Below are 14,348 nucleotides of genomic sequence, written 5' to 3' on the forward strand. Positions count from 1 at the left end.
GACATTTCTGTAAAGAGCTATGTGATAATCTTTTGGTTAGTAGTATTACTATGTTTTATTATGAGTGTACTTATATATAATAACCTTACTTTGTGTATTTTCAGTCAGCTGTATGGTGATCAGGCAAGGTTTTTTGATGCAGAGAAAGTGCCAAGAATTAAACACAAGAAGAAAGGCACAGTGTCCATGGTGAACAATGGCAGTGATCAGCACGGCTCTCAGGTGAGGACACGGAGAAGAGGATGCATTTTACTTAAAATGAAGGGCTGAAAGGACTCAACAAGATTATATTTTGAAACTGTCCAGTAAGAGAATTTCAACTATAGATACTTCTAGAAGAAAGACTTGCACTATCTTTCCCCCCATAATGCATTTATTCCTATTTTTTAAAATGGATAGCATTGTTAGATTGCCTAGATGAAATATGAAAAGGCATGTCAATTCTTCAGTTAGCTCTTTTTTTTTGGTCGTAGAAGAATCTATAGGAGTAGATAGAGGAGAAAGAAGTAGATAGGAAAGATTAGCTGCAATAAAGTGAAACAGAAGCCAGTTTGAGAGTTGTTGTTGTTGTTAGGTGCCATTGAGTCATCTACAACTCTAGTGACCCTATTACAACAGCCCTGAACCCTGCTCTATCCTGTGCCAATCTTATTGTCTCTGACACACCTTGCCCCCATTACCCCAGTCACTGAATCAGTTCATCTCATCCAGGGTCTTCCTCTCTTACCTTGTCCCTCCCCCCTTCCAAGCATGACGTTCATCTCTGGGATATATAAGAAACTCAGTCTTGGTTCCATGTACACAGTGTCGTAAGTGAAGCTTGGTAGTCGTCATAGTTGACACTGGCTCCATGGCTGAAGCTGTAAGGGTTCGGGGGACCAATTGCTACAGCTTCATCATAGTGACGGTGGTAGTACTCTCCGCAATAGTCATGCCCATCTCGATTTCTGTTTATTTAGCCAGTAGGTGACATCATCTTCAAATTTTGCTTCATCGAATCCCACGTAGAGGAACCGCTGGTACCACTGCTGCAACTCTGGCTGAGACCGGGCCCACAGCCCTGCCGTTTCTGGCGTTTGAGGCTGCCCAAGAAATCTTTTGCTTTACTCTCTTCAACAGCTCGTTTACTCTTCGATGGAGCAGACGGTTCCCATTTTTGAAGTATCATGAGTTTATTTCCACTTATACCATCACCATGTAATTCCAGAGAACAGGCCTGATTGTCGAATGTACTTCAGATAATGCTTTTCAGTTCAGCCAGATGTAGAGCAAAGCCATTACCAGAAAACATTGTTGAAATGAAGCAGATGCACACACTTCTGCATGGATGATTGAGGGTGATTTCTGAGCATTTTCACTGTGCCCTTAGCTGAGGTAAGCTTGGCCTTTTAAAACGTAATCAACTGCCTCCTGCCCTGTACCAAGGACACAGGGATTGCAGCTTTACTTCTGGGAAGTCTGTTGCAGCAGAAGCTGTTGGTGCCCTGTCCTTATCAGGCACACTGGGGTTACCACCTGTAGTTCTTTGAGAAAGTGAGTCCTGCCTTGCAGCCTGCTGCAGTGTCTTTTTAAAAAGAAAACCCTTCTTTTTCTTGTTTTTCTCAAATTTAAACATATCTATTGTGAGAAATTTAGATACAGAAATTATAAAGACATAAAAACATTCCCTCCAACCCCAGCATCTAGAAATCACCACTGTTTACCTTGTGCCTTCTTTTGTTTCAGTATTTATTATAGAGTATGCAATCAGTCATGTTGCGTACCTTTCATTAATTGTTTTATTTAATCCTCACATTTACCCCCTTAGAGTAGGTTCTTTTATTTTTAGGTTTACATGTAAAAAGTCTAAATTTTGATTTGTCCAAGTATTTTGAGCAATCAGTGGAACGTCTGTGTTCATACCTAGTAATTTAGGTATAAGCTTTGTGCTTTATTTATTTATTTTTAATTTTTTTATTATTAATTTTAATAAAAGTTTACATAGACTGAGGATTTCCATTCATTCATTGTTGCACCTTTCAAGCTTGTGCTTTGAACTTAGTACTAGTAACAAGTGTATAAGAACAGGTGCAGTTAATGCCTTCGGTATTTTTTTTTTGTTGTTAATTTAATTTCAGTTTGAATGACATATATGGTTTTGTTTTTGTTTTTATCTTTCTCTGTAGTTTCTTATTACTACAGGGGAAAATCTTGATTACCTTGATGGTGTTCATACAGTGTTTGGTGAAGTAACAGAAGGCATGGATGTAATTAAGAAAATTAATGAAACATTTGTTGACAAGGACTTTGTACCTTATCAGGATATCAGGTATGGTTACAATTTACAATCTGAATGCATTAGAATGCTTTAACTTTGTGATATTTGACAGGAAATGATGGATAGACCTGATTTGCGGTAGTTCTAAAATGTGAATGAATATAAAAATGTAGAATCTATTAAACAGAATAAAAGAAAAAATAAACTTGATACGGCAAATAGAAATGAAATAAAAAGTAGAATCTATTTCACAGAAAAGATCTTTTGCATTTTTACACTTGTACTATAACTGCTTATGTTGAGATGAATTATTGTTTGTTGTTGGTGGTACCATCACGTTGGAAATGACCAGAACCCTCCAGCAGGTTTTCAGGGGCAATGGCTGCACAGGAGGAGATTGCCCATCTTTTTCCTGCGGATCAGCTGGTGAATTTGAACTGTGTGCCTTCAGGTTGGCAGTGCAGTTCCTTACCACTAGGCCACCAGAACCATACTTGAAGGGATTGTGAGGATGATGCAGGATAGGGCGAGGGTCACATTTGTTGTTCACAGAGTTGCGGCTGACTCCATGGCACTTAACAACAAACAACTTAGCTTTTAAAAATGCAAATTACTAGAATTAGAGGGAAAAGGTACTAAGATTTGTGTATATGTAAGAGTAATATAGAATAATTAATATAATTCCAGGCAATGAAATGAAAGATAATAACACTAATTTTCAAAGTGTATCTAGTAAAAAGAAAAAAAAAAGTATATCTAGTAATATATTTATGTAGTAAGATTTAAAGCTTATGGCTCTTTCTGGCATGACATACTTAAGATACTTTTAATTTTTATAAACAAAACACAAAGTTCTGAAATAAATATCACGTTTGTTTTGGATTTATTTTGTAAGGATAAATCATGCAGTGATTTTGGATGATCCATTTGATGATCCTCCTGACTTGCTAATTCCTGATCGATCCCCAGAACCTACAAGGGAACAACTCGATGTAAGAAGAACTTTTTTGTTACTGAGTGTACATTATAGTAACACTTTATATAGGTTTATCTTTGAAGTCTCTTCAAATTTAGTTCTTAAGAATTACTGTCTTGAGTTGATTGATCAATCTAAAAATGCTTAAGAGTACTTTTGTGTCCTCATAGGTATACTTATTTTTCTAGCTGTCTTTTCTGATTCAAACCAGATTTCTGTATTGTTGTGTTATGTGCTGTCACCTGCCACTCATAGTGATCCTATGTACAACAGCCCTAAACCCTGCTCTATCCTGTGCTATTCTTGTCTCTGACACACCTGCCCCCATTACCCCAGTCACTGAATCAGTCTGTCACATCGAGGGTCTTTCCTCTCTTGTGCTGTCCCTCCATACTTAAGTTTTTATTCTGTTGGAACAGCCTTAGTTCTGGAAAATTACATGAACAACTTAGAATTGTCTTATCTCTTAAACATCAGTTAAGAGATAAGGTTCCAGGCTTAATTAGACTTTGTCCTGTGGAGGACTTTTTAAAAAAAATTATTATACTAGTTTATTTACAAAATTTGAATACACTGTTTTCCAGAAAAGATTCTTCCAGTTTCCCACCCCTCCCCACCCATCAAATTGTACAACCCCATAATTAATCCCCCCTGCACATCTTCATCCCTCTGCTTCCACCCCCTCCCCCGGATCCTTATACTCATTCTACCATAATGGTTTTATGCAATGTTTGTCCTTGTGGGACTGAGTTAGTTCACTCAGCATAATGCTTTCCAGTCCCTCTCAAATTAGGTCATAATTTACAAAATCATTGCTCCTGTGTGCTGGTAGAGAAAATCTGAAGCTAGATTAAAGCCCAGAAATTTCTGTGGAACATGGCAGATTTTTCTGTAGCTATTTGAAAGCTCAAGGGGCTGCCATGAAGCTTTCTCAAAGTTGAATTAGTCTCTTTGAGTCGGCATTTGGTGCTTAGTTTCTAAGATCTTTATCTTCTGCATTCAGCACGTAATTAGACACCAGATAAGTTTGTTGTTATTATTGCTGTGTACCATTGGAACCAACCCATAGCTGACCCTTCCGTGAGTTTTCAGAGGTGGCTTACTCTCATGGGAAGAGATTGCTCATTCTCCTCCCAGAGAAGAACTGGTGGATTTGAACTATGTGCCTTTGGGATTGCAGCTCTGCTCCTTACTACTAGGCCACCATTAGAGCATCTTGCTTTTGCTGTAAATTGTAAATATAAATTGGCTAATATAAAATCAATTTAAATAAATTTTCACAGACCTAATCAGTTACTGTTTGAATATTCTTTTGAAACCAAGAATGAAGCATAATGTCTTCTATGTTTCTCAGATTTTTTTATTCCTTAAGTATATAAAATGGTACTTCTCTCTTACAGAGTGGTCGAATCGGAGCAGATGAAGAAATCGATGATTTCAAAGGAAGGTCTGCTGAAGAAGTAGAAGAAATAAAAGCAGAAAAAGAGGCTAAAACACAAGCTATTCTGTTGGAAATGGTAAGATAATTATCTTTGGTAATTGTTCTTCAGTTTATCTAATAAATATTCACTGTGGATTTATCTGTTTCTGTATCAATTCTTTTTTGTAGTCTTAATCTATTAAAAATGTAAAGATTTATTTTCTGGATTAAATGTTAATATAACATAATTGTGATTATTGTGTACCATGGAGTAGGATCTGACTCATAGCTATACCTCCAGTAGATTTTCAAAGGCTAAATTACATGGGAGGAGATTTCGCATCTTTCTTGTGTAGAGCATCTGGTGGGTTTGAACCATGTGACTTTAGGTTGGTAGCACATCTCTTTACCATTAGGCCACCAGAGCACATAATATATGGCATAGTGCATATGAAAGTAAATTTGATTTGTTGTATTACACCAAATGCCTTTTAAAAAAATAGGAAAAGCTGAATATCATAATAAGATTTTAACTGTTTTCCTCTCACTTTTAAATAATAATTACTAGATTGAGCTTTATATATATTAAGGAATAATTCTTCAGGTTTTTTGTATTAAGAGTAGATAGAATAGTAGTCACAAGATAAAAGAAATATGATTGGAAATTGAGTACTCCAAATATACTCTTACTCGAATTATAAAACTAAAATTTACAAACATTAAAGCTCTGTTGCTAACATGAAGTCATTCAGGGATTTTTAAGTGATACTTTGCATTTTTTCCATTCCTTATTTTTGTGAAATGAGTTTACCTGTTAAATAGTAGTCTCTGGTTGGTTAAGCACTCCACAGTTAATTGGAAAGTTGGTGGCTAAACCATCCCAAGGCACCTTGGAAGCAGGGCTGCTGATCTGCTTCTGAAAGGTCACAGCTTTGGAAATTAATATAAACATTATTTTGTATGGTAGAATTTTCATATCTAGGATATTTTTTTAAAAATCCCATTAGTATCACCCTTCTGAAAGAGCAAAGACTAAAAGCTGCATCTCAGAAAGTTTTCCTGATGTTAAAAAAATAAACCCATTTCAGAGTACTCATTTTCCTTCGCACACTCTGTGCCCGAGATTACTGACCCAGGACAGCAAACACTGAGGACATTCTATTAAATGAAAATTACTGATCGTAAAAGAATTGCTTTGAGTAACTTGGCAAAGTAAGTGGCTTTTAACGAGAAGAACATTGGATCATCAGATTTTTTATTAGGAACACTCTGTCAGAAGAAAATGGTCAACATATTATCAGCAGTTCTTATTTCAAATAACCTCTCAAAAATAGTGCAGACAAAATCTGTATCTCCTTTACACAGATTTACTTTTCAAATATTGTACAAATTCTTTATATCTATTACCTAGAATTACCAATTGTGAACATTTTGTCACCCCTCTGTTTATACATGCACATTTATGCACACATTTTTTTTTCTGTACCATTTGAAGTTAAGTCATTCACCTTTACCTTTTATATCAATTTCCTAAGAGCAACAAAATTATCTTTCCACAATGTAGTTCTCAAGAGCAGGAAATTGATAAGAATTATAGTCCATGTCCTGGTTGTGTTTGTTGTTTTAGTAATATTCTTTATAATTTTGCCTTTTTTCAGTCTAGTATATAGTTCATCATCTCTCTTGAATTGTAATGTCACTTTGTTGTTGTTACTGTTATGTTTCCTCGAGTTGCCTGTGACGCATAGTGACCCTATGTACATTAGCTCTGAACTCTGCCCTGTACTCAGCTAGTCTCACTGACTTTGACACACCTATGCCTGTTACCCCAGTTATTGTGTCAATCCTTCTTATTCGGGTCTTCCTCTCCTGTGTTGTCCTGCTACCTTTCCAAGCAAGTTGTCCTTCTAGGGACTGGTCCCTCCTGGCAACATGCCCAAAGTATGTGAGATGGAGCTTCAAAATCCTAGCTTCCAAGGTGCAACTTGGTTTCACCCTCTCCTGGACAGAACTGTTTGTTCTCTTGGCAGTCCATGGTATGTTCGGTACTCTTCTCCAGCACCACAACTCCAAGGCATCAGTTCTTCTATCATCCTTAGTTACTGTCCAGTTCTCTGATGCATAGAAAGTAATTGTGAAGGCCATGGCCTGGATCAGGTGCAACTTAGTCTTAGACTGACATCATTGCTCTTTAGCACTTTGGAAAGGTCTCTGACAACACACTTCCCCAGTGCAGTTCATCTTTTGGTTTCCTTATTGCTGGTGCCAAGAGTGTTGATTGTGGACCGAGCAAGCTGAAATTATTAACAATCTCAATATCTTATCTGTTGTGATGCTGCCATTTGGCCCATGCTGAGAATCTTTGTCTTCTTGATGTTGAACTTCAGTCGGCATTGAAGACTCTAGTTCTTGGTTTTCTTTAATCTTGAAGAATTCCTTAACCTGTTTTCCTCTACTATGACACTGACATTTTTTTAAAAATTGAGTTCATTTATTTTATAAACTATTCCTCAATTTAATTTTGTCTACTGTTGGTTCCCGAGACTCAGGTTATCCATCCCCAGCCAGAATACCACACAAATAATGTGTCCTTCTCACGTGTCCCATCTTGAGGCGTACAATGTCCAGATGCCCCTTACTGAAAGATAACTTTGATCATTGGGTCAAGGTAATCTGCTACCTCATGCCTCCGTTGCACAGGGCATTTCCCCCCTACCAACTTACAAGCAGTCTGTGACAAAGCACTTTGAAATCTTCCAAACACTTTATTCCTTATCAAACTCTCACTCTAGATTTTTTTAGTCACTCACTATTCTTGTCTGTTCTGGTCTTAACTCCAGTGATTTTGCAAAGGATGCTTTTCCAATGCTTTTGCTCTTCCCTCATTTGTAAGTCACTGTTCTACTGTGAAGCACTCCCTTTCATACCTATTGATCTACTCATTATCACTATGGTTTTATGAATTTCTGTTTGGAAGGGCAACAGAGGCGAGGAAGACCTTCAACCAGGTGGACTGACACGGTGACTACTGCAGTGAGCTCTCGTGTGTCAGGAAGTGTGAGGATGGCGCAGGATAGAGGGTTCAGATCTTTTGTTCACAGGGTCAGTATGAGTCGTACTTGACTCAGTGACACCTAACAACAACTCTTTGTTTTGGTGCTCAAATTGTCTAAGATTTGACTAGTAGGAACTCTTTCAAGCTAAATTGTGTGCCCTTTTGATTCTTTAAATTAACAGATTTCATCTTCTCTTTCCGGAAAATATCTTATTTTATTCTGATTTGTATATAATATGCTAATTCAACTAGATATTTTGCATTATTAGTTTGAGTTTGGTAACTGTTAAGACTATTTTAAAGTTTCTTATACTATTTCAGAGTTAGATTTGACTGTACAGTAAATTTTTTTAAACCTACTAACTTTTTTTTTCACTTCTGCTTCCTGCGGTATTTCAGTCATTGCAGATGCCTTTTGGATATTTTTTTCCTTATTTGAGCATCAGGAATGTTTGATACTTAAACATTCCACTGATGTTCATCAAACTTAAATGTTTGATACTTTTTAATTGAATAGAGATTAATGCTATTATTTTTTATTATTGTTGCTATCATTTTTTTTTTTATTATTGTTGCTATCTTTTGATAGACTGGCTGCCACTGCTTCTTACTGCCTGACTTAGGTTTTCCATGTGTTTACCTAGGTGGAGACACAATGTGACAATCTTAGCAGAAATCACTCCTTAGAGTTTTGGAATGTATGTGTAAGGTACAGTGTGTAGAAAGGAGTATTGCTGATCTATCTAAAGATTGAAGAGAAAGAGTTTCTCCACAGTGAAATCAAAGCCGTCTGTCATCATAATTCTCTCTTACTGTCTACCTCGCTGGTTTTTCAGGAAGTTGTATAGCCTGTTCAGTGCTGTGGTTGGTTAACTTTACGTGTAGCTAATTCAGTCTTGAGTCTGATACGTGTAGCTGATTGAGTCTTGAGTCTGAAATCAAAGCTAGAAATAATATCTAGGGATTACTGTTGCTCCATTTTGAATAGTAATGTGAAAAAATTGGGCACCGCATATGCACTGATGATAATAGGGTTATGCAAAACACTAGTTAAAAGCCAAATGGAAATGCAGGATATTAGTTATTTCTGGCTGAGGGATGAGGGGATAAGGGAATATTTCAGTTCTTAAGCTAGATGGTTGGCAGCAAAGGCTTTTTCATTCTTCATTAGTTAAACTGTACATAAATCCTCCTTTTCCTTTCTTTTAATATAAAGAAGAAAAGAGAAATGAGACAGATACCTTGAAGCCATATAGGCATAGATTCAAGTCCCAACTTTAGTCTTGGCACCTGCCTTGGGCAAGTAACTTATTTAAGCTTTCTGAATTTCACTTTCAGTTGAACTCAGCTCATTGCTGTGGAGTTGGAACCAACTCATCGTTGACCCTCTAACAGATTTCAAAGACACTAAATTGTGTTGCATAGGAGGAGAGTGTTCCTCTTTCTGCCTTGGGGCTGCTGGTCGATTGAACTGCTGGAGAGGCGTGGCCTCTGGGTTAGCTGCACCACTCCCTATAGTCTAGGCCTTCAGAAATCCCTGTTTTTCTGTTTTCTTTCTTTTCGTTGTTTGTGCTGTCACGTCGCCTGTGACTCATAGAGAGCCCATGTATAATAGCTCTGAGCCAGTCTCATTCTCTCTGAAGCACATACTCCAGTTATTGTATCCTCCATCTCAACGGGGATCTTCGTCTTCTGTGCTGTCACTCCACCCTTTGGAGCATGATGTTCTTCTCCAAGACCTGGTCCTTCCTGGCCACGGGCCCAGAGTATGTGAGGCAGAGCTTCAAAATCCTGCCTCCAAGGAGAAACTTGGTTACATTGGGAATTGTAAAGTTTGAAGAATTAGTGGTCATGTGTATAAAGTGTTAAGTGCAGTAGTCACACAAAGCAGGTGCCAGGTGAATATTAGGGCCTTTTATTTTAACTACCAGGAACAATGTGTTGTGGTGGAGGTTAGGTGCCATTGAGTCAAGTACAACTCATACTGTCCCTGTGAACAACAGATCTGAACCCTGCCCTATCTTGTGCCATCCTCACCATCTCAGACACACTCAAGGTCCTTGCCACAGCACTGTGTCAGTCTGCCTGGTTGAGGGTCTTCCCCTCCTTCACCGTCCCTCCACCCTTTCAAGCATGATGTCTCTCTTCAATACTTTTTTTTTGAGTAAAAGTTTATAAATCATATTAGTTTTTACTCAATCATTCATACATATTTTGTTTTATAACACTCATTGCAAGTCATTAATGTAATTTATGACAGTGTCTCATTAACCCTTATTGTATATTGTGCTTCCTCTCACCCAGTTTATTTACATATTAGATTTTGAAATCTTACACAGATTCTTTTTCCTGAGCTTGCAGTTTGTATAGTGTAGGCTTGGTGTTTTAGGCAAATTAGCATCATGGGCTTGAATTGGCTGTTTAGAATAGAAATGAAATGATATAATTTATGTTGTTATTTATCATTTAGGTGGGAGACCTGCCTGATGCAGACATTAAGCCTCCAGAAAATGTGTTGTTTGTTTGCAAGCTGAATCCAGTGACCACAGATGAGGATCTGGAGATAATATTCTCGAGATTTGGGCCAATCAGAAGGTAATTAATCTCTTTTGTTAGTAAGATGTTTAGAAGACCTAGATATTAATTGGCTATTTTTAAAGAACATATTTTTTGATCAGTTAACTGTGGGTGAGATTTTTGCTGGTGAATCATTTATAGGTAAGTGACTGGACCATTGAAAGAAAAATCTGTATATATAAGCAATTGATTTTCCTACTCTCAGAACAAAAACAATGAATGGAATAACTGAAGGCTAGTTCTATAGTATTTTATCAAGCATTTTTCATATAGAAAATATTTACCTCATTTAATTTTCTAGAATTGTTAGTAGTCATTAAAATTAATTTGAATCTCAATTTTCCAAAATTTTTCTTTTGGCTGAATTTTCCTTATGTTATTAATGCAGAAGTTTATAAAAGTAATATTTCTGTGAGAAAGGAGATTTTTATAATTAATTAAAACCATTTTTTTGTCTTTAGAATGCCCTTACATTTCATATTTTTAAAATGAGACTTATGATGCATGCAGAAAGGATAAGCGAGGTGCTTTCCACTCTATCTTACTGGCCCTTTCCTTTAATTATCAAATGGTTAAGTCTATGTAATTGTTACACTTAAGGAGCCCTGGTAATACAGTGGTGAAGTGCTTGACTACTGTTGAAATGTTGGCGGTTTGAACTTAGCAGCCACTCTATGCAGTCTGCTTCTGTAAAGAGTGTTATTGTTTTAAAAAGGAAGAGAAAAGAGGTGGTTGTTAAATTCCATCTGGTTGGAGCCAACTGATAGCTGACCCTCCAGCACGTTTTCAGAGGCAGAAGTCTTTCTCCTTCAGACAAGCTGCTAAATTTGAACTGCAGTCCTTTGGGCTGGTGGTACAACTCCTTACCCCTGAGCCACCAGAGATCCCTCTGTAAAGATTTTATCTTTGGGAACTACGAAGCTGTTAGTGTCTGTTCTGTCTTGCAAGGTCACTGTGAGTCAGAAATGACACAACTGCAGTGGATTCAATAGCTAAACTTAGAGGGTTAAATTTGAGCGTGGCTTGTTTTAAAATTCAAAATTTCCAAAGCACAAATGTGTGTGTGTACAAGTGTGCTCATCCTACAGTACGTTAGATACTCAGTAATTCGTCTATATTTTCACTCTTGTTTACTGTTGAGCCAGAACTAATAGCTGACGCTCTAGCTGGTTTTCAGAGACAGTAAATTGCACAGGAGAACATTACCTTTCTCCCGCGAAGCAGCTGGTGAATTCAAATCACATGCTTTTGGATTGGCAGTGCGGCTCCTTACCACCAAGCTGCCAGAGCTCACGATTTGTATTTTCACTGAGAATGTTATAATTTTTTTTAAAGGTTTACTATACTCCGGACGGGGGGTGGGGGGGTGGGGGGATTGTATACCAATGAAGGAATTTTTCTTTCACTTTTCAAGGAGAAGAGCGAACTGGGGGGAGGGCAGGGGTGATCAGGGAGAAAAATGCAACAACGAATGAATGAAAATCCAAAATCTCTGTAAATGTTCATGAAAATTAATAAAATATAATTTTAAAAATATTTAGCAATAGGAAAATTAAGTCCTTATATTTTTTTTATTCTTTTTAGTGTGTAGGAATTAAAGACTATAAGACATTTAGAGTAGAAATTTAATCACTAGGCTGGTGAAATATTTTTTTAAAACTGAAGAAATAAAGATTTCATGAGTTTCACTTTGACTTTTAATAACTGGCTTCTTTTATTCTTCCCTTTGAAGAAGTGAGAATGAATGCTATTTGCTTTAAAAGAAAAAAAAAGTCACTGTTTTTGAAAACTTTCTTGCAGTTGTGAAGTTATCCGGGATTGGAAGACAGGAGAATCCCTCTGTTATGCTTTCATTGAATTTGAAAAGGTATGTGCTAACATGGCTGTATGAAGTTGGCGTTTATTTTGTTCATATATTGCATTATTGTTGGTGTTGGGTGCCATCAAGTCGAGTATGACTCACAGCAACCCTGTGAACAACTGATCTGACCCCTGCACTATCCCGTGCCATCCCATAGTTTCTGATACCCTCAGCCCATTGCAGCACTGTGTCAGTCACCTGGCTGAGGGTCGTCTTCTGCTCTGCCGTCTCTCCACCTTCCCAAGCGTGATGGCCTTCTCCAAAGAATAATGTCTCCTATCAACATGCTCCTTTAAAGCATGTTAAGTTATAGCGCTTTCTCCACTGTGACTCCTGTAACATGAGCTTGCCCTCTGTAGGTGGAGCAGATGTATTGCACTCAGACCACTGGCCTGTAGGTTGGTGGTCCCAGTCCACCCAGCAGCGCCACAGAAGAAAGGCTTGGGGACCTGCTTCTGTGAAGAAAAGCCCAGAGCACTTCTCTGTAGCATGTGAGCTGGCCATCAGTCAGGATCCGCATGATACATACACATTTTTTTAAAAAAATTAATTTTATTTTATTATTTTGTGTATGCGTGTACCGTCAGGTCAGATCTGACTGGTACAGGAGGAGACTGCCCCTCCTCTCCCGCAGAGCACCTGGTGGATTCAAATAGCATGTCTCAGGGATTGCAGTGCAGCTTCTTACCACCAGGCCACCAGAGCTCCTTTAGGCGCTTGAGAACAGTGATTGGATTCTGTTGAAGAGGAGGCACATGCAATCTAATTTTTTTGTCCTTCTCTTTGCACTGGTATTTTATTTTCTGTCCCTGTCTTCACAGTGTCTCTGTCACTCTGTCTTCTCAAGTCTCTCTCTTTTTTTAAGATTTTCTACTTGTTTATTTACAAAATTCAAATAATACATTGTTTTTACGAACACATTCTTTCCATTTTCCTTACTCTGCCCTCATCAAATTGTACAACCCCGTGATTAATCCTCCCTCCCCCTGCACATCCTCATCCCTCTGCTTCTACCCTCTCCCACCCCTCCTGGATCATTATACTCCTTCTACAATAATGGTTTTATACAATATTTATCCTTGTTGGACTGAGTTAGTTCACTCAGCATGAAGTTTTCCAGTCCCTCCCAAGTTAGGTAATAATTCATAGAATCATTGCTCCTGCATGCTGAATAGTGTTCCACGATGCAATACCTCTTGATGTTAATGCATAGATCTTTACTTTAGGTTCAGAAGTGGTCTGTAGGAATGTAGCTTTAGAACTTTTCAAGTTTTGAATAAGTCATTTACATTCCAGTAGTAATTTTCTATGTTATTTTGGTAGAGATATAATGGAGTGATCTTCCTCTCCTGCACAGGAGAGGAAGACCCTGGATGAGATGGACTGACATAGGAGACAGGGAAACTGGCTCAGGATAGGGCAGAGGTCAGTGCTATTGTACATAGGGTTGCTATGAGTTGCAGGAGACTAGAAGGCACATAACACAACAACAGCAATAATGGAGTGGAGAACTAGACTGAGTATTAAGATCTAGATATTAATTTAAATGCTATCACTGACCAGCTATTCGACAATGGTTGGCTACTATGTAACTTTTCTCCTCTATCTTAACCTTTCTTCTACATTAAATTGTTATTGTTGTTATGTGCCATTGATTCACTTGTGACTGACTCACGATGACCCTCTGCACAATAGTTCTGAACCTGGCCCTATCCTGAGCCAAGCTCACTGTCTCTGACACACAGCACCCTAGACACTGTGTCAATCCATCTCATCCAAGGTCTTCGTCTCCTGGGCCATCCTTCCAGCCTTCTAAGCATAATATTCTTCTCTAAGGATCAGTCCCCTTGGGCAACATGCCCAAAGTCTGTGAGATAGAACTTTAAAATCCTTGCCTCCAAGGAGCAACTTGTTTTCACCTTCTTCAGGACAGGCCTGTTTGTACTCTTGGCAGTCCATGGTGTATTCAGTACTCTTTTTCAGCACCACAGGGTAACGGTATCAGTTCTTCTTCTAGCATCCTGAGTCATTGTCCAGCTCTCTAATGCATAGCAAGTAATTGTGAAGACCATGTCCTGGATAAGGCACACCTTAGTCTCTATATTGACATCATTGCTCTTTAGGATTCTGAGGTCCCTGATAGCAGATTTTCCCAATGCAATTCATCTTTTTTTTTTAAATTTTTTTTTAAATTTTATTTTA

General features: G+C 37.9%; 1 protein-coding gene across 1 annotated transcript in view; it reads left to right on the forward strand.

Moving 5' to 3' along the window:
• The window catches only part of PPIL4 (peptidylprolyl isomerase (cyclophilin)-like 4), a 40,126-nt gene that overhangs the window by 7,446 nt on the left and 18,332 nt on the right, over nucleotides 1-14,348 (forward strand). Inside the window, exons 4-9 of the mRNA XM_006891646.1 lie at nucleotides 105-222; nucleotides 2,166-2,308; nucleotides 3,153-3,249; nucleotides 4,634-4,750; nucleotides 10,179-10,303; nucleotides 12,086-12,152. Coding sequence (XP_006891708.1) covers nucleotides 105-222; nucleotides 2,166-2,308; nucleotides 3,153-3,249; nucleotides 4,634-4,750; nucleotides 10,179-10,303; nucleotides 12,086-12,152 — 667 coding nt within the window. The remainder of the gene's footprint in view (nucleotides 1-104; nucleotides 223-2,165; nucleotides 2,309-3,152; nucleotides 3,250-4,633; nucleotides 4,751-10,178; nucleotides 10,304-12,085; nucleotides 12,153-14,348) is intronic.

This window comes from Elephantulus edwardii, unplaced genomic scaffold, assembly GCF_000299155.1.
Source record: "Elephantulus edwardii isolate Elephantulus edwardi_28Jun2011 unplaced genomic scaffold, EleEdw1.0 scaffold00102, whole genome shotgun sequence".
Classification (NCBI taxonomy): Eukaryota; Metazoa; Chordata; class Mammalia; order Macroscelidea; family Macroscelididae; genus Elephantulus; species Elephantulus edwardii.